At 33.5% G+C, this 27,544-nt stretch overlaps 1 protein-coding gene across 9 annotated transcripts; it reads right to left on the bottom strand.

Moving 5' to 3' along the window:
- Nucleotides 1–196: 196 nt before the first annotated feature.
- cnot10 (CCR4-NOT transcription complex, subunit 10) lies at nt 197–27,544 on the bottom strand. Of its 9 annotated transcripts, none has more exons than XM_068213947.2 (19): nt 27,415–27,544; nt 25,466–25,560; nt 25,210–25,371; nt 24,141–24,291; nt 23,856–23,998; nt 21,661–21,747; nt 19,431–19,514; nt 19,205–19,322; nt 17,266–17,415; nt 15,778–15,983; nt 14,845–14,966; nt 12,760–12,939; nt 12,547–12,627; nt 7,726–7,839; nt 5,475–5,605; nt 5,354–5,389; nt 2,603–2,730; nt 928–1,003; nt 197–789 (listed from the first exon to the last, which is right to left on the bottom strand). In XM_068213947.2, exons 2-19 carry the CDS (start codon nt 25,544–25,546, stop codon nt 623–625), a joined length of 2,217 nt encoding a protein of 738 aa, XP_068070048.1. In that variant the 5' UTR covers nt 25,547–25,560; nt 27,415–27,544; the 3' UTR covers nt 197–622.

The following is a 27,544-nucleotide window of genomic DNA, read 5'->3' as shown; positions in this document are numbered from 1 at the left end:
GAGGCATCATTGACAGCACGTCAGATCGGGGCAACAATGGCGAGGGATGTGGGTGGAAGGGAAGAGGTGTGGGGGTAGGAGGGTTTAGCATAAGAAAGAGCCAGCATGAGAAAGGTGATGGGCCACCCTAAGGGAAAAAAAAGAGACCACACATGAAAGAAAGCCGACATCTGTCCACCCACGCCAGGGACGAGCCTTCAGAAATCAGGACGTTTATTTGAGTTCTTATGCACCAGTAGAGAAGGAATAAAGTCATACAAGGGAGATCTTTTTAAAAGCTTCTACAAGCGGTCCATGAATTTATGCTAATTAGATCTTAACAGTGACCTTTGGTCCATTGATTTGTGACAACCAGGTGATCTTTTTGCAGATCCATGCAGATTTTCAATCGTATATTCTGTAACTTCATCTTTGACACTGATCCCATAAATGTCAGACCACTAATAAGTGTAAATAAAAATTTATTTATAATTTCATAGACCCCAAAACGCATACATATTTCTAACAGACTGCGACAAAAGCACCACCCAATTCCTGCAATCCCTCATCTGTTTTGCTGCAGCCTCATAAATAAAATTTAAAAAGATACGCTTGGTGTTTTGGGGCTGTAGTGTGAGTGGAATCATTTGCGCTGTACTTGTGTGAAGGACGAAGGGGTCTGGATGGGCTGTACAGGCTGAGTCGACTGGAAAGAAAGCGGTTTCTTCCGGAAGTCTGGAGAAGAGCCGGGCTTGACGGAGGGGAGGAGCTGGTTGCGTTTGATGATCTGTAGAGCTAGCTGTGTGTTTCCTGCGGAAGCGATAATCACGGTTTAAAACGATTGATCAAGGAGAAAATAATTAAGTGTCAAATGATTCACCCTCTCAAAAAAAACAGCAGCATTTCCCAGAAGTCACGGTGTAATTGAGATCTGGGTGTGTGACTCACCGTTCTGCAGCTCTAAGTAGACGCCCAGTAATATAGCTTCTGGGGGAATCTCTTTAGTGTTCACCATTGAAGCAGCCTATGTAGACAGAAATCAAGTAGATTGAAGATATACTTTACATATGTTAAAGTGTTTGCATCTAATTCCCAGTGAGGATAACTACAGTGCGTCCCAAAAAACACACTATACAATCAACCATGTAGTGTTGTCCCAATTGGAACACTAATTTTTTTTTTTTTTGTAAACTAAACAGAAATTTGAACCGTTTCTCTGTTGACATTTAACTGTTGCCAAACAATATTTAAATAAAGGACCATACCAACAAATAATACCTGTCATGAGTACATCCTAGGGCCACACAATAAATCATTTGAGCATTGATATCGCAACGTGTGCATCCTCAAAAGTCACATCACAGGATTAGATTATCTATTAAACATTAAAATAAAGATTTTATTTTTATAATATTCTATAAAATTATTTATACAATGATGAACAAGTTATTTTATGTTTGATTGTTACATTTTTGTATTTGAATATTCTTAGACTCCACAGCAAACCATGAAGCACTGTTTATGTAACTTTTAATTTTGCTCTGTCAAATGATTGTAATTTATTATATTTTATTTTTCAAAAACAGTAACAAAGACTGCAGAACATTTGAAACTTAGAACTCCAGAAAAAATAAGCAGAAAAGGTGTTACATTATTATGTATTATGCATATTATGTCCCATTTCCGCTGAGTGGTACGGTACAGTTCGGTACACTTTTATGGCCGTTTCCACTGTTAAAAGGTCCCAAAAAGCGAACCGTACCATACAACTTTTTGGGTCTCCTTTGCAAAGGCTACCTAGAACGACAAAAGGGTACCAAAAGGTGGAGCTAGAGTAGACGCAGAGCTAAACGCTATTGGTTTACAGAGAAACATCACTAGCGCATGCGCAAGCAGGAGAATGAAAACAAACGAACCGCCATTTTTAAATACACAGCCGAGACATTACATCGTAATACTATATATATGACCAACTCAATGTTGCCAGTTATATTTTCAGCAAGAAAGTATAGTTTAAGTTTTAATATTTTATACAACTGTAGTCATTTATATTTCATAAGTTTAAAGATTTTTTTAATATTTCTTTAAAGTGTATACATATTTATATATTCAAATTAAGTTTTATTTTCCTGTACCTTGGGGAATATTTTATATCTGTGAGAAGATGTTACTTGGGAAATATTTATAATAATGACTGTCCACATAAAGCTGTTCATCTAAAGTCATATTTTGTTTTATAAAGGTTAAAAATAAAATAAAAAAATAATCACAAGATCCAGTCCCTTTCATTGCTTGGATATTTAAGCTTATGAATTATATAAAGCCCGTTTGTACATTTTATGTAATAACTACCTTAATAAAAAACTATGTTGTGAAAGATATCTTCACCGTGAAATAGACTTTCTCACACCGTGAAATTAAAGTTTGGTCATTTCACTTACCTCCTGCTCTTCTACTACATCAGCAAAACTGTGATCATCGAGTGCATGGTGTTTTCAGTTAGAGTGCGCTTTCTTACTCTATTTTTACTATAAAATAGCATGGAATAGCGCATGTGTATGTGATATTGGACTCACTTTATATTATTGTGATTTTGATTCAACTGCATCGACTGCTTGTTTACCTGATGAAGGCACTTGCGGGCTTTCTCGTATTCACTCCTCAAGCAATATGCACTGCCCAGGTTGAAGAGCATTGTGGCACGGGCAGAGCTTACAGAGCTGGGGTAACATAGAGGCGTCTGCTTCCCTGCTGATGAATGCATACCACAAATAAATACATACAAAATAAACATTCTTATTAACAAATGTTCAAAGAATAATGTTTAAATCTGTAGTTCACTACTCCCAAGTGAAAACTATTTGTAAGTGTACTTCAAAACACATACATTACAATATTATTTAGTCTTAAGACATATTTAGGTAAATACTCATGTTTATCAATGTCATGGTTGACAATTAACTAAATCTTTTCTTTTTTAAATACAAACAAAAAAGAATTAAAACACATACAATCATATTTATGTATACATATTTTGTGTAATTATATGTAATATACACAGTCAAGACCAAAATTATTCATACCCCTGGCAAATTCTGAAGGTAGGTAACTCTTCTAAAGCATAGAAAAACCACACTATGTTTGCAGCTATTTAAGAAACATGCTAAGTAAACATTCTTGCTTATCTGAAAAACAATGCTGAAGTCAGATATTCTGCTTTGAATATGTGTGTTACGTGCTGGAACATCTGTCTTTGTTTTGGTCCAATGCCAGTTTAGCCAATTGTATTTCAGCACCCCTGGGTGCCTTGGTGGAAAACAGCTTATTTGATTCATTCAGTCAGGAAGGCTTAAAGTATGCATCTGCGACAGAAAATTTGACCTCCGGTGGAAATGAGACACAGATTCAGAGTTCCACTCGAGGAGGTTATTAATTAGCAAATAATATAAACATTATGAATGTAAACATTAGCTGAGCAGGTTACATTATAACCCCATGTCCTAACAATACGCTGCGTGACAAGGTTTGCAGTGATAATCAATTTGGCTGTTTGCACCAGAAATTTAAATACAGCCTTTTGAAAGCACAGAATAGTGCACTTACTGCGCTCCAACAAAATGGTAAGGTTTACAATCTAATTAATACTTATTAACCCTCTTGAACATTATTAAATGTAGATGCTTAATCACTGATATGTGTTGGTTTGGAGTCACAGTCCTGAAGTTTCGAATACAATTTCAAACGGTTTATTTTCAATAAATTTCAATAAATGTCATGTAAAATGGCATTCAAACTCACATTATTAGCATTTAACACTGAATAAAGCACGAGGTGTACCTGAGGTAATCATCATCAGTTTATCCTGTTGTTTAGCTGCAAGAAATTAAAGCTGTTTCTAAAATACTCTTTGTATGTGTTGGTTAGGGCAAAAACTTCTTTTAATATGGAAAATATATCATCTATCTATCACGTGATGTTGCTTGTATTTAGAAAATGACTTAAATCAGCCTTCAGGCTCGATAGGCAGGCATGCTCCTGTTGATGTCATCAATCTGGCAACTTGCGCTTGCATGTGTTTTGTACCAAGAGTGAAATACCTAATTTAACCACTGGGTGTCAAACTTACATACTGCACTTTTAAAGGTACCAGAAATGACACAGGCTTCTTCCAAAAGATGAGATGATGATGTATAAGAGGTATCACTGTGGAAAAAATATTTCTCCACTTTTTTTATTTGCCAGGCGTATTGATAATTTCGCACTTGACAATATATTTACAAACATACAAACACACACACACACACACACACACACACACACACACACACACACACACACACACACACACACACAAAACTAAATGTAAATAAAACAAGTTCAAACTATGAATAAAACTATTTAACCTTTTAACTACCCCACCAAAAAATGTTTGGATTGCATTTCTTAACTCCTAATGTTGCTAGGTAACACACTCAATGAATTTTTTTCAACACATCCCATAATTTCAGCCTCTAACAAATGGTAGATATGTTCGTTTATGTTAAAAGTATCGGAATTAATACATAAACTATGAAAATTGTAAAAATAATAAAATGTAAGACCAATTTATTATTTATATAATATTCAAAATAAAAATTCAAAATAAAACAAAATTAAACACTAAATCACCTTTATTTTTTGAAGTACGCCATAAAACAGATGCAGATTCTCATTTAACATGTGTTCTTGTTTAAACCAAAATCAAGTGTAGCAGTGCAACAGGATGTTTGTTTGATTTTTTGTAAACCAACATTGCTGTGTGAATGATATTTCATGCTTTTCATGATAAAACAGTCATTCTTTAAATGACTTAAACATTCTTTATTTGAAACAGTTAAACCATGGCCAAAGGGTTAAAGTTAGGCAACTTTAACAAAATAAACAGTTTTTTTGTTAATTCAAATAATAAAAACGCTATCTAAAATGTATTTAGTTTATGAATTTTATAATGAAGGTAATATTATCAATATTTAATAATGACAGTAATGAATTAAATATATTTGCAGTATTTTTCAGCATTTGTAATGCTGGTTAATAAACATAAAGCTGCTTTTTAAGAGTAAAAAAATCCTTAATAAGACAAAAACATTAATAAACACATAAAATAAGAAAAAAACATTAATAAACATTAATAAATATTAATAAACATTAATAAAACATTAATAAACCTACTATATATAAATACTATAATAATAAATACTAAATACACTACTAAAATCATAATTTGTAAACGTTAAATTATGTAGTTAACTAATGTTGACAAATAAAACCTGACTGCATTGTTACAATTTCCATTTTAAATAAACTAAAACCACAAGAATCAAATGTGACTTACAGGACTCCACAGGCTCCAGATCTCCTTTATCAGAACCTGTCATTAACAGCACACGTCAAAAAATCACACACCATGTACATGATCATTTATAGATTTTGATAATGCCTGTGTGTATCAATACCTTGGTCCTGTTCGCTGGATGACACCCCTAACGAGACGTCAGTAACGTTCTCCGGGTTGAGATGTGCAATAGCATCAGAAATCCTGTCCAGCGAGATCAGGGCTTCAGCAGCATATAGGTGACCCAGGAACCTGAGACACACAGACACACAACCACAACTCATTAAAAATTGATTATAGATCAGCTGAATACATTGTTTAAAGCCATTTCTTAAGACAAAGACTAAAGCTAAACTGACTGCTTTATGCGCACTGACTTCAAGCGTTAGTTTAAGCTTCATCTGTGCCTGGGAAATCGAACCAATACAAACAAACAATACTTGTACATGGACAACACTAATTTTAGTATATTAAGATGATTAAGAAGAAAAAGATGTGAAGAAGGTCGAAATTAAATCGATTAATCGCGATTCTGAATCGAATCCTAAAAGTTCAGAATCGATTCTGTATTTAAATTGGATTGCAAAGAAAATAATTAAGTGCTCTGACAGACATGTATGTATTCTGCTGAATTCGCTTATTTTTGGACAAACTTAAACTCAGCATGAACCGGAAACTGAGACTATTTTTAGTTTTTTTTTTTTTTTGTTCTGTGATAAAGAAATTGCTAAATTAAATGAGAAGACGGTGGGTGTGGCTTGTTTTTTCTACTGCGTGCTCATTGGATGTAGAAAAGTAGGCATTTAATTAAGAAAACTTTGGGAAAAGGGTTTGGGGAAAGTCATTACAACCTAACAGACACCCCCTGCTCACCATTTCTGTTGTCAAAACTGACAGTTGGAGGGGCGTGGTTAAGTATGTTAGCCACGCCCAATGCCTCAGACAGACGTAATCTGAGACTTTATCTAAAAACAAACATATAGTGTCTTCAATTTCGGATTACAAGGGCATTTTTTTTTTCTTAATGACATGCACAGATGAATTGTTCACCACAAGCCTAGCAATGTGAGCTCACAAAATCAATATGGTTAGTTTTGATTTCATGTGTACTTTAAGGTTGTTGAACATGTGCTTTATTCACTGTATAATTTAAACATTCTGATTAAAGAGCCACGAATAAATATCTCACTTAGATTTTCCGTTTGATTGCATTAAATAACAGAAGTGTCAATTTAAAAATGCACAGATCTACAATGAAAGCATTACTTTCCTAACTGTAAATAGCAAATGTGCCATGGCTCGACGCAACTAACTCTTAAAAGGGAAAAGGAGATAAGACTCTGATTGGTCTATTCTCAAAACACATCCAGAACTCATTAGAGAATAAGCACAACCCTGTTAGACCATGGGCCAAGTGGGTTTTTCCATCCTTAAAATAGCAAAAGTGGATTCAGACACTCCCTTAATGCTTTTGCATCCTGAGCTTTAGATTCTGTACCTATTAAAATAGAGCCCTAAATGTTTCAAAGTAACGACACAATATTTCACGTGTACCATATAGTGTCATAAATTTCCTACTTCATTGTTTCTTAAGCATGTGTAGTTGTCAAGCATGTCCTTAGTAATCTTTTTTTCCAATACTTTGCATGCATTTAAACATATTTTCTGTCTATTTCTAAATATGTTTGGTGACTAAAATATTATTTGAATAAATATATCTGTTTAACTAAATGCGTTTTGTTCAAATGCACCAAAATATATGACCTATATTCCCTGAGAAATGGAATGAATACTCATTTTCGGGTTGAGCCCCTGATGTATTGTCAAAAGCCCCTGATCTTTTGGAATATGTTGCACTTAAAAAAAAAAATAGGTTGAATAACATTTATTTTGTTATCCAAGTACTTAAAATTACCACATACATTACATGCATTGCACTTAATGCAGTTTTTCTGTCGGGTACTTGTTTCTACCGTCAGGTAGGAGTGGGACTGTTGTCGCAAGTCAAATGTTAAAAAAATCCCACCATCATTCATTCATTATTTTGAGAAGCTGAAGATGATGAGGTAATAATACAACTGATTCTCTGAATAGTTTTAACTACTGGTGAAGCTTAACGTTTGTTTTCACAAAAAAAGCGTTTAGTGATTTTAGTTCATCCCAAACACTGACCCCACCAAAAAAAAAAACACAAAATTGTGAAAATGAAGTGGTCAGGCAAGGTGGGACCTTTTGTTTGACTGGTTGAACCACATAGCAAACGCCATGTCGCTCAGGGTTGTCTGTTTTAGGAGGGCAAATATTTGCTGAATGTTGTGAGAGCAGGACCCATAAAAGAGGTAAATCAGCCAGAAATGGAGAGACGGACTCACTTGAGCGATCCTGACAGTTTTGCCTGATGCAAGAGCTTTTCTGCGTGGTTAAGAGCCATTAAGTTGTCCCCAAGAGCAAGTGCCACATACGCACTGCAGGCTAGAATGGAGCACCTTTGAAGAGAGAAGCAAGCAGATTAAACCATTTACAACCAACAAAATAATTTCACAGAATTTAAAGTGACTTTTCACAGTTCTTTCTGGTAAAGAGAGTTATACCAGAGTAACCAGAGTATATACAGGAATCAGAGAGTAAAATACCTTTTGCGACCTCTTTTAAGATTCTTCCCATACATTTTAAGACCTTATAACCACTTTAGGTTTTAAGCGGAAACACTGGCGAGATTTTAGCTTTCATATTTACTAAATATTATGTAAGAGACTAATACAAAACTAAACATTATTCATATACTGAAAAGAAATCTAATTAATCTAGCTAATACAGCAGGTTGGCGCATATAAAACTGCAGAAATAATGGTGTTGACTTTATTACTGCAGTAAACAAAGCAGCATGATGTCAAATCTAGTAGGATTTCATAAACTACGCAGCATCCTGATATTCGAAGATTTAATTCAGGCGAACTTTAGCATACAACCATACATTGCATAATTGAAAATGATATAAAATGTAATACTTTGCAAAATAGCATTTAAGACTTTAAAACTTTTAGGGCCTTAAATTTCTCTACATTGGTTTATTAACTTTTATTACTTTTTAAGACCCCGCGGACACCCTGTATACACTCTGCAAAGTTCAGTGTTGGACAATTTCAACAAATCCAACCACAAGAATTGCCAGCTGCCTCGAAAATCGAATTTAAGGAAGGTTATTTTTTTTTTTTTGCAAAACATCCACAATATGGTAATTACAGGAATTAATACACATAGGCAAAAAAGCTAATATCAGTTTATGTACATAAAATTCAGTGATTGCCTCACAGCACGAAGGTCGCTAGTTCGAGTCCCGGCTAGGCCAGTTGGCATTTTTTTGTGAAGTTTGCATGTACACCCTGGTTTCCTCCGGGTGCCCCCATTTCCATTCCCATGTCATAAAGCGTGAATCATCTCAGACAGGTTTCTTAAACATGACAATGAGTTCACTGTACTCAAATGGCCTCCACAGTCACCAGATCTCAATCCAATAGAGCACCTTTGGGACATGGTGGAACAGGAGATTCGCTTCATGGAAATGCAGCCGACAAATCTGCAGCAACTGCGTGATGCTTTCATGTCAATATGGAGCAAAATAGTACCTTGTTGAATCTATGCCACGAAGGATTAAGGCAGTTCTGAAGGCAAAAGGGGGTCCAACCCGGTAGTAGTATGGTGTACGTTATAAAGTGGCCGGTGAGTCAAAATGATTGGCTTTCTTGTGAATTTTGTTTCTTTTACAAACATAACCCAAATTAAGTTTTACAGAGCAAGATTTATTTCACAGTAAGTCTGATAATATTTTTTCTTCTGGAGAAAGGCTTATTTGTTTTATTTTGTCTAAAATAAAAGCAGTTTTTAATTTTTGAAAAACATTTTAAAAAATCAAACCATCGCTATAGAATAACTTGCCTAATTAACCTAGTTAAGCCTTTAAATGTCACTTTAAGCTGAATACGAGCATCTTTAAATATATCTAGTAAAATATTATTTACAGTCATCTTCACAAAGATAAAATAAATCAGTTATTAGAGATGAGTAATTAAAATAATCATATTTAGAAATGTGTTGAAAAAAAAACTTAACTTAAGTAAAAATTGGAGAAAAAATATACAAGGAGCTAATATTTCAGAAAGGATTCATATATATATTTATTTTACATTTTAACAACTGTAATATTGTTCAAAATAATCTGGTTTTTCAATGTCCCTGCAGGTGAATCTAGATGAATTTAGATGTTTTATATATTAACAGACAGTAGTAAATGCACATGAACTTGTGTGTGCATCAAGGTGAAGTTGAACATGATAGGCTAATTTCCTAAATGCTCAACTTTGTTGCTGATGCTCCGTAAGAGGGTATGAGTAGGTAAAGAATAGAGTGCAAAACAGAGAAATACTCAGTGCTCTGAGCGGCTGCCTGTGACACAATAGGTTTCCAGGAAGAGCCCTTTGAGTAAATGCTGCCAGGGGCTCGTAAAAGTGTCAGTGTATCAGGGTGTCAGTGCAGGGTCAACACAATCCACACTCCACACCCCTTCCCTTCACAGGGACCTACATCCGGCCAGCCCTCTGGAGCAGACCGTCCCCCTGTATCAAAGATGAGGGGGAAGGGGACCGAGAGCAGGATGGAGGTGGGGTGGAAAGTCTAATCAATTCTCAAGGCAAAAAAAAAAGCAGATTGCAAGGGTGAACAGTGAAGTGTGTGTGTGTACAATAAGAAAGAGAGGTGCATTGTGAGCTAGTCAAGGAAACAAAACCTGTTGTCAGAGGAAACTAACAGAGTAAAAATAATGGAGGTTAATTGCTTTACTGAAGTTACCAAATTGAAAAAAAAAAACACTGAAAATTTTAAATGCGCTTTTTATTCTCTTAAAAAAAGAGAATTTAGCTTTCTGTGCTGACAAGTGCCCTCTTGAGGACTGCTTTTTATATAAAACACAAAAATGCTTTGCTTGCTCAGTATTTTTGCCTGGTTTTACAATATAAATATCAAACATTACTTAACAATGTTAATGTAAATATGAATCAAAAGCACTGTAAATATGAGCCTAAATTAAGTGAGAAAAAGATAAAAATGTCTGGCTGAGATTTGCTCTTCAGGGTTTGGACTTTCAGCAAAAAAACAACTCTGAAAACTGGACTGGCGCATTTTACTAGAACTTCTCTGTTAATTGTAACTTCTATGTTATGTTGCTGACAATATACATTGTAAAAGCGCTACAGAAATAAAATTGAATTGAATAATTGTGATTTACAGAAAAATGGATAGCTAATTAAAAAAAAGTTATAAATATAAATTATCTAAATATAAATTACATATATATATATATATATATATATATATATATATATATATATATATATATATATATATATATATATATATATATATATATATATACACGGGGCTTTACATTAACACCCGCCAAATGCGGGTAGATATTGGTTGAGGCGGGTTGGACAGCCACTCCCACTAGCCACTTTGGCTGGCTAAAACTAATTTTTAAATTGCCAGTGCTGGCTCGTCGTCACTACAGAATACACTGTTAGTTTATGTCCATTTGTCTATTTGTGTACAAATGTGATCTTAGAATCGAGAAGCAGCACGACTGACAAAACAGCTTTTCACACAAGCAAAAGAAAGCAGGTGAATGAGAGGATCACGCACATGGTGAGACAGGCTTTTCACACTCACTGACGAGGGCTCTAGTGTTGTGCGCACAGGTGATTTGATGCGCGCCACTGTTTAATAGCTCCTGTGCAGTTTCCTCAGTCGAAGCAACTATGCCTGAAAATGAAACTAGTCCGATGCTTGTGCACCCACAGTCCTTCAAGAGCTCGAGATTTTTTGTAAGCAGCAGTTGTTGTCGCTTTTGCTTTAACCATTCTTTGTACAGATTATTAATTGGCCAACCAATAACCGTGTGCGCGGCATGATCTTTTCATTATTGCGCACAGAATGTTTTTACCAGCTTTCTTTTGCTTGCTGTTATTTTTGTTAATATAGTTTAATAATCATCCTTTACAATAATATTGCTTTAATATGTTGTTGTATGCATAGTTAACAGAACAGACTGTTGTGACTATCCTTGTTCAATGTTTCAAATTTGTCACATCTTGGATCTGCTGAGGCGTTTAGACGCTTCCTTTGCAAATAAAACATAGAACATCAAGTCTTAATTTGTTGCTGTTTATTGCAGAGGTAGTTGAACAAAAAACTGATATGAAATAAACAAAATCAAACGAATTTGGCCATCAAACACTGAAGGTAAGGTCTAAAGACCATGTGCTCCCAGCAGGCCCTTCTCCAGTAGGCCACACCCAGGCCTATGCACAACTGTGCATAGTTTTAGATGCGTGAGAATATATATATTTTTAAATGTCAGCTGTTTTGTTGAATAAAAAGTGTATGTATACAGCAGTGTTTTGCTTGTTTTGACACATTATTTAAAATTTGTGGCAAGGAAATAATTAGTTTGGTGTGGCCAGAGAAAAAAAAAGTAAATCCGTATTGTGTTGAGCACTGAAAAGTCCTGTGAAAGAAAACTAATTTCAATGCGACACTTTTTTATGAAAGCATAACTCATTTGCTCATGCTCATTGAGTAAGCTTACAAAGAAAAAAAGTTAAATGAATGAGGAGGCAAGTGGAAACAACACAAAATCTAAATGAAGTCATTTTAGCACGCCGCAACTCATGCCAAAGTCAAATTTATGCATATAAAATATATTATAATGCATATGCATATGCATAATATATCCAACTACAAAATTGTGGCCAGTGAAAATGGCGAGTGGCTGGTAACGGTGGAAAACTACTAGCCACAGTGGCAAGCCATGTATGTATGTATGTATGTAGACAGATATATTTATATATGTGTGTGCGTGTGTGTAAATTATGTGAAACTAAGCTTAAAACAAGAAATAAAAATATCTAAATTAGGCTTAATAATTTTCAAAGGGGAAAGTATATTTTAAACCCTTCATATGACATATTTTATGGAATATTTTGGGAAATTATACTGGAAAAATAAGCAAATTTCTTTTAGCAGTGACATACATAATTTATCAAACAATTGGTGGAGCTAAATCAAATGCGTTTAAAAGAGACCATTTTACCTCAGGCCTTTTTTATAGCAAGTCCATATAAAGTCTCCTGTAAGCTCACCTGAGATTCTCCACTTCCTGCTTTCTCAAGGGCGATGAGGGGGCAGCAGGAATGAACTTGTCCCCTTCCTGGGTTTTCCCACTGTCAGGCAAATAAAAAAAAAAATGATGGTGAAAAGAATGTATCTGACAAGTTCTTCATTGTGTTCAGTCAATTCAGGTTACTTCATGATCAGTTATTTTCAGTGCTTATGTTGCATGGATGTACAGGTACCTGCAGGCGTCGCTGGTCTCGCTGCCGCTTTCTGTGCCGCCTGACTGACTGTAGCTCTTGGAGCCGTTGTCTGGTTTGCTGTCGTGCTGTTGATGCTCTGGCAGCAGGAGTAAAGCATTCCGCAAACAGATTGCTGCAAATTCCATACTGGCCACTGGGATAGCTGCCGACTGCGCCTCGCTGCACACAAACACAAGCAGATGGGTCCATTGGTTTCAGGATGGTTAATGGATCAGAATTGTTTCTACTGATCTTTGATAAAGTAAGAAGCTTTAAAAGAGTAAAGTTTACCTAAAATTAAAGTCTCACCCTCAAATAATTCAAAACCACTACAAGTTGTGCTTTTCTTCTCAAAACAAATTAAGATATTTTGAAGAATGTTGGACAGTCACATTATGGCAAAAAAATACTATGGAAGTCAATGGATACTGGTTACTTACATTCTTTGAAAATTTACATTTTCTTCAAAATCATTAAAAGTTTTGTTTTTTCTCAATAAGAAATAAGATATTTTGAAGAATGTTGGATAGCCACACAGTAAGGCAAAAAAATACCATGGAAGTTAATGGATACTGGTTTCTTACATTATTTAAAAATATATATTTTCTTCAAAGTCATTAGTTGTATTTTTCTTCTCAATACGAAATAAGATATTTTGAGGAATGTTTGGACAGCCAAGTAAAATAAAAATAAAAATATGAGAGTCAATGAATACTGGTTTCTAACATTCTTAAAAAATAAATTCTTGTGTACAACAAAGAAAGAAAGAAAGTCATGAGGGTTTGAAAAGCGAGTAAATGAGGACAGAATAAGTAATTAAATACATAAAAACCACTAACCATCGACTTTCATAGTATTTGTGCTTTTCCTTCAATGGAAGTCAATGGATACTAGTTTCTTACATTCTTGAAAAAAATTTAAAAAAAAAAAAAAAAAAAATATATATATATATATATATATATATATATATATATATATATATATATATATATATATATATATATATATATATAAATTATTTTCTTCAAATCCATTAGACATTTTATTTTCTTCTCAATACAAAATAAGATAATTAGAAGAATGTTGGATAGGCACATTATGGCAAAAAATATACTATGGAAGTCAATGGATACTGGTTACTTGCGGTCTTTAAAAATATATATTTTCTTCAAATTCATTACAAGTTTTGTTTTTTCTCAATACAAAATAATATATTTGAAGAATGTTGGAGAGCCACATTATGGCAAAAAAAGTCAACGAATACTGGTTACTTACATTCTTAAACACATATATTTTCTTGCATTCAACAGAGAATGAAAGTCATGCGGCTTTGAATCGCGAGTAAATGAGGACAGAATAAGTAATTAAGCAAATAAAAACCTGTAACCATCGACTTTCATAGTGTGTTTTTTTCTCCTTCAATGGAAGTCAATGAATACTGGTTTCTTAAATTCATTAAAATATATACATTTTCTTCAAAATCATTAGTTTAATAATTTAATAATTAATAATTCTGATTTCAATGGTATATTATAGTAATATTATAGTAATAATATATTACAGTAATTATAATATATGAATAAATAATAGCTTTCATTTGATGAAAAAGCAAATATGTATTAATATTGTGCTTAAATAGGAAACTATTTGGTACAATAAATTATTATGAAACTTACACAATTGCAATTTCAAGTTGTTTCAAGTACTTTATCCAAAAATTAAAGTATCAAAGTACTTTTCAAACCTTTACAACACTAGATTAAAATTCAAGCATATTCAATGTATGCCTTGTTCAAAGAGTACCCATACAAACCCATTACATAAAAGTTTTGGAACAATAAAGGCTGAGTAAAAGGCCAACTATCCCTTTAATGTCTTTGAATGTTATTTGTTCTGAGAGAGAAAAGAATAAGTGCAAAAGGATGACATCTTCTGGTGAAACCCTGTCACTACAGTGCATCATACAGTGCATGAATTGGAAATCGCATCCCTCCAATCAGGCAGACACAATCTCAAGCAGCTACATTTTGTAACTCCATTAATAATTAGCAAAATCATGGTTCATTAGTCCAAAATTATTAATACCTGTAGATGGTGTTTTGTGTGGACTGTGATGCTAGAACAATCTTGCGATGGTAGCCCTGCCCAACAACCGCCTGCACGATGCCCTTTTTACTGGGTAAACCTTTTGTTTCCTGCTCCGAACTCTAAGAGGAAACAAATGAAGGAAAGGTTATTAAAATAAATATGAATGTCAAATATATTTCAAAATCATCAATATACTACAAAAAGGTGTTTCCAACTTTAACAAATCTGGTCATACCAAAATAATTTTAAAAACATGCAAATGGTTTTAAGCATTTGACGTGAACAGACTTTAAATACGACAAAAGAAGTATGTTTCAATTTCTATTTCATTCAATTTCTTTTCTGCTTAATCCCTTTATTAATCAGGGCTTGCCACAGCGAAATGAACCACCAATTTCTATTTGATATGTTTATATTTCTGTTTCAAAGTTCAAAGTTTTATTTTAAGTTCAAAATAACAATATTTAAATAATAAAAATTAGTAAACACTAAAAAAAGTTGTTATTTTATAGATTTAAAAAAAAAATAGTTCAGCTAAAAATTATTATTTACTCACTATTTACTCACCCTAAAGAGTTTACAAACTTTTATAAGTTTGAAACAAAAGATATTCTGAAGAAAGCAGAAAACCTGTAACCATTGACTTCCATAGAATGAAAAAAAGTACTATGAAAGTCAATCGTTACAGGTTTTTATTCATTCTTTAAAGGATCTTCATTTGTGTTTAACAGAAGAAAGAAACTGAAACAAGTAAAGAGTGAGTAAATAATGATTGAATTTTAATTTTTAAGTGAAATATCCCTTTAATGACACTTTTCTAGGTATAACTATTACCCCCAAACTTTTGAATGGAAGTGTACTATTTAGAGGTTGGGGGAGTCTTTCATGTAAAAACAAAAACAAAAAACAGATGTGGGTTAATGTCTGTACCCCTTTATTAGCTGTGATGCAGCACTCTGCCAGTCTTAGCCAGAGTCGAGGGTTGGAGTGATACACCTGTACAGCCTCCATCAGACACTCAAACGCTGCCAGCGGTCGGCCAATATGGAGTAGCTGAATCCCGCAGTTATACAGCAGCTCATAGCGCTTATTCGCTAACAGAGCACACATGGGGATACCACTGAACTTCTTAGATGCTATGGGGGAGGAAAAAACAATGTTAAATACGAGGCTGGGAGAATATGCAATATTTCTTACAATACTAACTTGAAAAAAAAATTATTTATGGTATGATCATACTAAAATAAGCAGGTAATTAATATTTTTTTCTGAGCTAATTGAATAATACAAGGTATTTATTTTATTTAATGCCATGTCAGCAACCCAGGCCATTTTCATGGCAAGAACATTTCAATAATAAATGTACAATTAAAAACAACAAAAAATGCATTCTTTTTAAAGTTTTTGTAGAATTTCTTTGTAAAACTATTTGATTTATTTATTATTTTTATTTTATTTATTATAATTTTTTTATTCATCTTTTGAAGTCTACCAGGGGGATGGGCGGTAGTGGGTTTTAAACAAACAAAAAACAAACGAGCACATAAATTAAATAAGATTTTAATATAGGATAAAAATTCTAAAGTGTGTCACTTTGTTAAAAATGGTAAAAGTACCGTAATTAATACATAGACTAAGAAAAATCTGAAAATATAGCGTAAGACCAATTTATTTGAATAAATTACCAAACCAAAACATTTTTGAATGCTATTTCATCTTTATTTTTTTAAGTATGCCATAAAATATTTCATATTTTCATTTAACATGTTGCTGTTTTGTTATTTTTTTTACAATAAAAGCAAAATCAAGTTTAGTAGTGCAATGGGATTATGTTTGTTTATTATTTTTGTGAATCAACAACGCTGTGTAGTGTAAACTACTATTTAAAATGGTCATTTTTAAATGACTTTAACAGTCATTATTGAAAACAGTCAAAACATGGTCAACCATTTGGTGGAGCAGGCAATTAAAGGCTTAAAATGTTTTATTTTTTATTTATTTTTTTAAGTAAAACTGCTTTTATTCTAGTCGAAATAAAACAAATAAGACTTTCTCCAGAAGAAAAAAATATTATAGGAAATACTGTGAAAATTTCCTTGCTGTTAATCATCATTTTGGAAATTAATAAAAAAATAAATAAATAAATAAATAAATGTAAAATTTTTTTTACTTTAACAGTCAAGGTTTAAAACTTAAAGACTTTAAAAATGACTGAAAACTTTAGCGGAAATAAACAACCCATGTATACAGCACACAAATGCTTGGCACAAAAATATATTTAATTGTAAGTGATGTATTACATATACTATTATCACAGTATTGATATTTTTTCAATATATCCTACGCCTGTAATGTTAACTAACAAACTTGCAAGATATCCATAAATCACAATTTGTCCTCAAGTCCTGATCATCTTACCCTGCGCATTACTGCCGTCGCCAATCTGGGCGCATGTGTGGTCATTTTCTTGAAGTGCTTTTTTAAAGTAAAACAGACCAAGGTTGTGCTTCCCCATGGCAAAATGGATACAGCCCAGGTTATTCCAAAACATACACCTCACACATTCACCTTTGGAAAGTGGAGAAAAAAAAGCACAAGCACAAACATCAGAGAGAGAGAGAAGTTTTAACTGGAATTTTTTTTTTAATAAGCAAGCTATGTTACTAAGAATTTATGCAAATTGTATTTATTGTAAATTGTATTTATTAAGATGTATGCTAGATATCACGTTATGGAACATATTTACATTTTTACATATATAAAGACAATAAGAATCTGTTTTAGTTGTTCCCTCTGTTTAGCTTAAAGAGATTGACAGTAACTTTAAAGGTGCTGTATGCAAGTCTTTGAATCTTGTAAAGCATAAAAATACCATGATATGTTTGCAGATATTTAAGAAACATCCTAAGTGAACATTCTTTTTTATCTGAAAAACATTGCTTAAGTCAGATATTCTGCTATGAAAATGTGTGTAACGTGCTGGAACAGTGTCTTTGTTTTGGTTCTTTTAACCCGAAACACGACAGAAATTTAAATACAGCAATTCAGAAGCACAGAATTGTGCACTTACTGCACTCCGTCAAAAATGTACTCCAACGAAAGTTAATTTTCAAATGATTAATTTTATTTCCAAGATCTGAGGTGAACTATCTGCTGCTGCTTTCAGTATATAGCAATAAATGTCAGGTAAAAAAGCATTTAACACTGAATACAGCACATGATGTGTACCTGAGGTAATAATTTTAAGTTTTCTGTTGTTCAGATGCAAGAAATAGAAGCGGTTTCTAATATATCAATTGGAGGTGTTGGTTAGAACAAAAACTCCTTTTAATATGGAAAATATTCCTTCCTTCCTGCCGTTGCTTTTATATAGAACACGATTGAAATCAGCCTTTAGGCTCGACAGTCAGACTCCTGTTGGTCTCCAATCTGGCAACCTGCGCTTGCATTTGTTTTGATCCAGAAATGCAATTCCTAGTTCGGCAACTGGGTGTCGACGTTACATATTGCACCTTTAAGCATTCTGTATTAGATGATTTATAGAATTTAACATTTATTTTTAAGGTGCAGAATTGAGGTGTAAAATTAAAATTAGAAATTAAATTAAATTCACTGTGTTTTCTGCAAAGACAACCAGAGGTGCTGAAGTATAATTGGCTAAACTGGCAGTGTGCTGGTTATATAAACCAAAACGAAGACAGACATTCCAACACAGATCAAAGATCTTCAAATAAGAACAGCTGATTTTAGCATTCTTTTTTCAGATAAACAAATATGTTTACTAGCTATTTTTCTTAAACATCTGCAAACGTGTTATTTTCATGTTTTAAAAGTGTCAAAAATGTGCCTACAGCAACTTTAACTGCTTTTCATTTTTAGTATACTTTTTTATTCTTTTCTTTGCTGTTGCAATGTTTGCCATTATCATTAAACCATATGATTAAAGGATCTTACACAGAATGCTGGTCTTCATATATATAATTTCAACGAACATTTTATTGGAAGATTTTGTGACCGCTTGTAATAACACTTGCTATCTCTATGCTGACCAGATCAAGTCTAAGCACTGTAAAACTGCTAATAAGATCATCCAAATGTTCATTTTCATTATCATTACTTTGTTTCTTGTCTCTGTTACTCTCTGACCTGCTCATTCAGTTTCAGTTGATTGTACAACACAAAAGAAACACAAGGTTAAAAGGTTTAGGGAATCAGTCAAGTCTGGTGGCTTGCTTCTTAGACACCAATTAAGCAAACATGTTTTGGCAGAACCCGGTGTCAAACAAACAAACACTTATATAACATCCATAGGTGTTTTTTTGTTTTTAATGAGGTGCATATTATAAAGGTTGTGTACCTGTTTTCAGTGGTCCTGGGTGCTCTGCAATATTTGAACTGTTGAGTAATTTCACAGCTTTACGATAATTTCCCCTCAAATACTCAAAATTACTCTTCAGGAAGAGCGATGGTGCAGACTGAGGGAGGAATGTGTAAATACAGTCAATTAACTAAATGTATATGGCACATATACTGTATTACATGTGGACATTTACAGTTCATGTACATCATGTGAATTTACTCACATTTCCAGATGTGTTCATCACAGATTTGATTTCCCTTTTGCAGGCCTTCAGGGACTTCATCTGGATATAGGCTCGCACTTTATACTGCAAGTACAAACACAACAAACTACAGCTGTTGCTTATGACTGTTAGCTGAAAATATATAAAGGTCTTTTTAATAAGGACTCAATGTTTCCCCTACCATTGTGATAGAGGTTCACCCCAACTCCCCAACGTCACTCCCATTAAAATAAATGTATTTTATTTTATTTATATAGCATAGGATCAAAACAAAACCCACTTATAAGTAAGCCCGCACAAAATCTGTGGGCGCAGATTTCCGCAGATTTTTAGCCCATCATTGAGTTCGTTTACTTGTGTAAACATGTAAATTTATATTTATTCAGTTTCTAAATTAATTTCACTAATATTAATGTGATATAATAATAGTTATATTAAAATGTTTATATGATTTATTTAAAAATACATACGGTTAAGTCATATTTTCAGTAGATAGATTATATAAGAGACTTGCTTTGTTTACCAAATAAGTGGATCTAATTGGATTTGCATTGTAAACATTGAATAAAAGTTAAATTATTAATAATATGCATTATTAATGTATTATAAATGTTTGTTTTTTTTTCATTATGATACCTCTTAAAATCATTCCGCATAAATCCGCAGAAAATTCTTTGCAGAAATAAACATTTTTGTCTGGCCCTACTTAAAGGGGACCTATTATGTTCATTTTTACAAGACAAAAAAATAAATAAATCTCTGATGTGCCTAGATTGTGTGTGTGGACGAGTTTCAACTTAAAATACTCCACAGTAAACTCAAATTCCACAGAGTTTTAATAACTCTTTGAACTGCCTCTTTTATGCTTTGATACAAATTGTGCTGTTTAGGTGACGGTCACTTTAAATTCGAATGCGATCGAATGCTTTTTTCAAAAGATGGCGAATACAAATAGAGTCAGAGTATTGGCAGTAGGTATGGGACGATAACCTTTGTCAAGGTAGACTGGGGTTTAGAAAAGTCAAGGTTTTTTAAAACCATCAAAATTTTCTGCAATACCGCTTCTAAGTTATCTGTACGTTTTTTGTTTTTTTTTTTCGTTTTTTTAGGGGGGGGTTTAGGACAACAATATCTCCAGCAGAAAAGATGCCATTTTAAATTGTAAAAAAAATCAGTTTTTGAAACAAATGAAGACAACAAAATTGAATAATAGGGTATATGCCGAGCTAGTGTTTTTCCCATACTGATAAACGTCCGGTGACCTGTTATTGTGAACTTTTTTTCCATTTTATACAGTTCATTTTACAGCATTGATGTTGTAATGTCATTAAAATACATTTAGTTAAATAAACTCCGGCATTCATTTAGTTGCTCGAGCATAAAACTAGACAAAAAGCCATTTACTCGCACATGCCCGTCAGAATTGGCAGGCTAGCGCAGAAGTTCCATTGAATATACTGGGGTAAAATAAATATGATCATATTCTAAATACATGTTATAAAGACATGGCGGGGGGAAATGTAATTTAATGCAGTGCTTCTTGTACAATCTGAAAGCCACTTTATATCGGATATCACTCAGCCAGTGGAGATCGCAGATTTTTAAAGAAAACAGACCTTAAACGTGCTGGTTTTTGCACTGGCATACAGTTCGCCGGAATCGCTTAACCCAGGTTACTGGCAAATTAAAAGTCCCATTAGCATGCTTCGGCATGTACCCTACTCATTTAGCCAGACATGTTCACTGTTACAAAATATTTGAAATGTTTCTCAAAATAAACTAAAAATTTTCCCTTTTGAACACAATATTTTTTTTTTTACCCAGACATTTAAAAAGACAATATTTTAGAGCAGTAATCTCAATACCGTGATACAGTGAAACCTTAATACTTATATGCAAGGTTATCATACCGTCAGAATCTTATACCAGCCCATGCCTAATTGGCAGCTTAAAAAAGGTGTGAAAAACTAAAAATGTTAAAAAAGAAGTGGCTCAGAAGAAGGCAGTGTATGGAGACTACAGTTTCCACTTGTGCATTTTAAAACTTAACATTTAACATGCCACTTAGACATTATCTTCAGCTGGTATGGTGTGAAAACTAATGATGGACGGCGGCTTCTCAGTCAGGGCTGTTTATGCCAATGAGGGAGAGATCAGTCATGGGCGGGGTTTCCCCTTCTAATAACAGACTGTTGACTTTTTAAAATCTTTTTTAAACTCAGTGCATTACCTGGTGCATCTTTGATTTAGCGGCCTCAATCATAGCTGTGAACTCTGCTTTCAGAGCAGCAGATTCCTTATTTGTGCTGCTGGCATTCTGAAATATAACATGTGATAGAAGAAGTTTAATGGAAAAATAGAGAAAACTGATTCTGAAACAACAACTTACAATCCAGCGTTCCACGGTCTGACATATTTAACTTATTGGTCATCTGGTAGCAAGAATGTTCTAAATTTTACAGAGACGCAATTAAAAAGATTTTTTAACAACACTTTTATTCAATTACGATGCATTAAATAAAAGCATTTCTGTTACACTGAAAATTGAAGTAAAAACTGCTGAAAATTGTCCTTATGGGTTTGATAAAACTAGCTTTGGTAATCATAAAAGACTTAATGTCGCTGTGGCTTATTACACAACATTTTTTATACTTAAGAGATAGAGTTGACCCAAAAAACTAAAATCTGTAATCATTTACTCATCCTTGACTTGTTCCAAACTGGTTTGAGTTTAAGTGTTAAACACAAAAGAAGACAGTTTGAAGAATGTTGGAAACAGGTAACCATTGACTCCCATCGAAAAAACAAATACTATGAAAGTCAACTGACAAAATTCAGGGGTGAACGATGCCTTTAAAAGATGCTAACGGAGATAATAAAATTGGTCATTTATTATTTTTTAATTATGTGTATCATTACAGAGATGAAAAAAATGAGAGATAAAACATTTTTTGAAGAATGTTGGAAACCAGTAACCACTGATATCCATAGAAGAAAAAGCAAATACTATGGATTTCATTGGTTACCGGTTTCAACATATCTTCTTTTGTGTTCAACAGAAAGATGAAACTAGTCAAAGATGAGCAAATTCAAAAATTGTTTGGGTGAACAATGCCTTTGAAAGATGCTAACAGAGATCATAAAATGCGTCAATAAATATTTGTTTAATTACGTGTATCATTCCAAAGATGAAAACTATTTCGAATAAAAATTTATTTTGAAGAATGTTTGAAACTGGTAGAGTAGAAAAAAAAATACAATGAATGTCAATGGTTACCAGTTTCATACATTCTTCAACATAGCTTCTTTTGTGTTTAATAGAAGAATGAAACAAGTGAAAGATGAATAAACTGACTAAATTTGGGGGTGAAAAATGCCTTTAAAAATGCTAACAAAGACCATAAAACGGGTCATGTATGTATTTTATTTTAATTAATTGTATCAATCCAGAGATGAAAACAATAACAAAAAAAAACTTTAAAGAATGTTTAACATGTTTAACATCAACATTCTTCAAGGTATCTTCTTTTGTGTTCAACAGAAGAACAAAACTAGTCAAGGATGAGCAAAGATGAAAACAATAACAGATAAAAAAAACTTTGAAGAATGTTGGAAACCAGTAACCATTGACATCCATAGTAAAAAAAAAAAAAAAAGCAAATGCTATGTAAGTCAGCGGTTACCAGTTTCCAACATTCTTCAAGATATCTACTTTTGTGTTTAACAGAAGGACAAAACTAGTCAAGGATGTGTAAATTGACAAAAGGTTTGGGTGAACGATGACTTTAAAAGATGCTAACAGAGATCATAAAACAATTTCTATTTTTTTAATTAAGCGTATCATTCTAGAGATGAAAATAGTAACAGATAAACATTTTTTGAAGAATGTTGGAATACGGTAACCGTTTCCATCGTTATACAAAAGATATCTTCTTTTGTGTTCAAAAGAAAGACTAAAATAGTCAAAGACGATTAAATTGACACATTTTTGGGTGAACTATGTTGTAAAAAGTGTCAAACATGATTATTTTTTTAAAGTGTATCATTCAAAAGTTGAAAACAATAACAGATTAAAAAATAGAATAAAGTGCACAGGTCTTAAGAAAAATATATTATTTGTAGCACAACCAGTGCTATGAAATCTAAAGTGCTTTAGTCTACTATCATTTTTAAAATATTACATGATTTTTTTGAATGTCACAACTGAAAGCACACTTAAAGCCAACAACCCTTAGAAAAATAAAAGATCTAGTGAGTAAGAAACAATCAATAACTAATAATTTTAAAGAGAAGGGATGCATTAAATGTTTAGTTTTCCGTTTGGGGCTGAAAAAGAAAATGTCCAAACACATCTCAATGCAGTGTGATGGTTTCACTTGCCTACCACAATTTTAATTTAGGTATAAAGAGTCAAACATCTCTCACCTCTCCTTTGCCATTTTTACTGGTCCCGTCCTTCACGGTGAGCTTCTCCAGGACGGCCAGCAGGTGCAGTGCCTTCTCAGGCTGGAAAGTGAGGAGGTACAGATCCACCAGCAGGAAACAAACGGCCTGAGCAAACTTTTCTTCTAGGACAGAGAAAGCCATCAAGCCATGCCATACTACTGCACCTGACCAGCTAAAAGACTTTAGCAAGTCCAAGTGCAATACATTGTTTTATAACACTGCTTTTCTGTACAAAAACAATTTCATTTGCATTCTGAAACATACCAAATGGCTCGAGAAACTGGTAGAGCTTCTCCCCAATGCATATGGCTTCTGAATACTGACGCATGTGGTAATGGATCACTGCTTGATTGTAGTACAGGATGCTGTTCTCGACATCATCCAAACCATCAATATCTTCCACAGCTGTATGCATCTGCAAACAACAACAACAACTATTATTAGTAGTAGAAGTAAGAGTCTAAAGTCATTTTATTGTCATTTGTTAGACAAAATTGGTAAATCAAATTGATGCACCAACACTTCAGTTAATTTATTATTATTTTTTTTTTCTGAAACATCAGTTTGGGCCCAAAAGTGTTTCGATGTGTGGGCTGCAGTAGAGATCTAAAATTTGTAATCCCGCTCCCGGGGGTTGATGTGTTCGCGAACGGAGGAGCAAAGGCAAAAACCACCCAGCTACATGATACAGGGTCCAGACAGCCTATAACAAGCTGTCTGTATAAGCACACACACACATAGATGCACAGCCCCAAGCAAGCGACACACAGCATCACACTCTCACATTCACACACATACATACACGTGCTCGCTCGGGAGTCGAGAGCGATATTGTTAGACCGCCCCCTCCAATTCAAATAACAACAGTTACCGACCGCTCCCACACTTAATTTAGAAATTTATACCATGATACAAGAAATCTAGTCGAGTCCTGCGGCTGTACAATGGGAGCTGCGGGACTCGACTAGATTTCTTGCATCATGGTATAAATCATTCCACAAGATGTTGGTAAATAAAAATGACTATTATTTACAAGAATGTAATAAATTGATCAAAAATTACTTTTTTCTAAAATATTTGAATCATACTGATGTCATATGTCAAAGCTAAATCAATGTTTAATATATAGAAAGAGATGAATAAAACAGTGTCCATAATGTGCCATTTATCTCAAAAAATATATTATATATGTTAATATTGAATAATTTATTAAAAAAAGATTAAACCCTATGATTAAAAAATAAATATCATTTTGGTGCATCCTTAATTTTCCTCTCCAACTCAAAGCCTTCACTTTTAGCATCCCTTAATAGAGACATCAGTGATACCATACCTGATTCTTCAAGGTCATCAGCGTCTGCTTCAAGGTGCTGCTTGTTGTCTGCCCACTTTTATAAAACTCAGTGACCGCTTTGTTCATTGTAATCTTGTAGTCCTCTTTGTTCAGCTCCTGAAGGTTGTCAAGATATTTCAGAGACTCGTCATAGCTTCCAGTCTGGAAGAAAAACGCAATATAATGTCACAGAGATCTGGAAAAAATAATCACAAAAAATATGTCTTTCACAGACATCTATATAATAACTATTTACCTTAAACGCCTCGAAAGCATTGGTTGCAACCTCTTTCTCTAAATCCGACATCCCAGGGGATGAAGCGATGTCATGCTTCATGTCACCAGATTGATCTTAAAAGAAAACAGATGCAGTTAATGACAGGACATATTCAACTCATGCAGTATTCAATTGAGGTAAAGATTGTTTTATTTTCGCACATTCGTTCAGTGAAAACAACTTGTGACTAGGCATTGGGCAATAACCGTTTACAAGGTATACCAGGTTTGAAAAAGTCAAGGTTTTAAACCCGCAAAAATGCTCTACTGTACCATTCCTAAGATAAGTGTAAGAATGTTTTTTTTTTTTTTTACGTTTTTTAGGATAACAGTATCTCCAACAGAAAATATATTTAAAGATGCCATTTTAAATTGTAATGAAATCAGTGTTTTTGAAAATAATGAAGACAGCAGAGGTCAATGACTCATTTAAATTATGTAGTTTGACATGTTTAGAGCTCCAAAATATTATAAATGTTTCTCAAAATAAAATATATTGAGTTCAATGGGGAATAGTTTTTTTTTAATAATAATAGAGCAATTATCAAAATAATGTGAAACCATGAGATTTTTATCCAAGGTTATCATCCTGTGAGAATTCTTTAGCCTACTTGTGACATGCTCACTACATAGTTTAGCATGGTAATTAAAATATATTCAGTCTGAAATCACACCGAATTATAACTTGAAAACAACATCAGCACTATTTATTTGACTGTGAACAATGTTGTACTTTAAAAGTCTAATATGATTTCAATATTTAGAATTTGCAAAGAATATTTTTTTTTTAATTATGTTAAGGAAAAAGTCAGAATGTGTGAATGAATATAAAACTAACTTTACCTCAATACTGAGGTAAAGTTGGTTTTATATTTACACATTAATTCGGTGTCAACTTGTGACACACTCCCTATTAGAGGCAAAGTTGGTTTTATATTTGCACATTTGTTTATTTGGAAGTCTCTATATTGTTTACCATGGTACTTTGAATATTCGATCGGAATTAGCATGCAAGTGTGACTTAAAAACAACATCAACACTGTTTAATTGACTTTGATAGTCACTGGCTGCTAGTATGATTTCGCCATTTAGAGTTTGCAAATAATAATTTTATGAAATTATATTATTAAGGAAAAGTCTGAATGTGCAAATATAAAACCAACTTTACCTCTATTACCTCAATGAATATCCACGGACAGCACTGACAGCCATTATATGACTGCAAACTGCACTAAACAATAAAAACAAAAGCATTTGTCATATATTTAAACAGCTATTTAAATAAAATGCTAACTCAAAATCCTAAATGTTACACAATAATATGCATTAAAGCATTATTTATATTCTAAACTAACTATAAACAACATAACTCATTTAACGTACAAGCATTACTGGGCAAGTTCATTAACAGTTAGCTATCTATTTAGACGTTGTTATTCAAACTATGCACTGTAAACCAAACTACAAACTTTTATAAAGCTACAAATGTAAAACTTATAAACAAAACAAGAATCTGTTTGCGGTAAAATCCTCTGTTTACATGCCCGGCTGCGCTGGAGAACAGCTGCAGTGTTTTGCAAGACCCGCTGTATGTCAAACACGCCGCCTACCTGAGCCTGTTTCAGCCATTCCTTCAGTTATATGGACGATAATTCACTTTTTCAACAGATAAAGGTGTAATTAATTCCACAATTTGAACCGACGGAGAGAAAACGGAGAAGGTGTGTCTCTTCTTAGCAGCTTCAGAATTCCGCCATGAATATTACCCACAACCGCCGCGCGAGTGTTTTTTTCAAACCGGAATTTATGTTCGCGATTGACATCTATCGGGTTGGAGGAAAAACTACAACTATTTTTTTTTATAGTTCACTCAAAATACGATAACATTCTGTCATCGTTTAACAATCGTTAACAACCTGTTTGACTTACTTTCTACAGTTGAACACCTGTAACCATGACAGATTCGCCTCGCCCCTTTACTACAAACTAGTACGTTAGAAAAGTAGGTGTGCTAGACCTTTTTTATAAAATGCACAATTGCACATTATGCTTTGCGTGT

Source organism: Danio rerio, chromosome 16 (genome assembly GCF_049306965.1).
Source record: "Danio rerio strain Tuebingen ecotype United States chromosome 16, GRCz12tu, whole genome shotgun sequence".
NCBI lineage: Eukaryota > Metazoa > Chordata > Actinopteri > Cypriniformes > Danionidae > Danio > Danio rerio.
The sequence above is the reverse complement of the archived record's forward strand: the minus strand, read 5'-3'. Positions and strand labels throughout refer to the sequence as shown.

What these genes read in the sequence shown, in the direction of transcription:
- cnot10 (XM_005157863.6), bottom strand. An exon ending in AAACTGTCAGGATCGCTCAA is followed by an intron (nt 5,606 to 7,725) that starts GTGAGTCCGTCT and finishes TGTGTGTCTCAG; the next exon opens with GTTCCTGGGTCACCTATATG. An exon ending in TCTGGAGCCTGTGGAGTCCT is followed by an intron (nt 2,731 to 5,353) that starts GTAAGTCACATT and finishes TGCATTCATCAG; the next exon opens with CAGGGAAGCAGACGCCTCTA.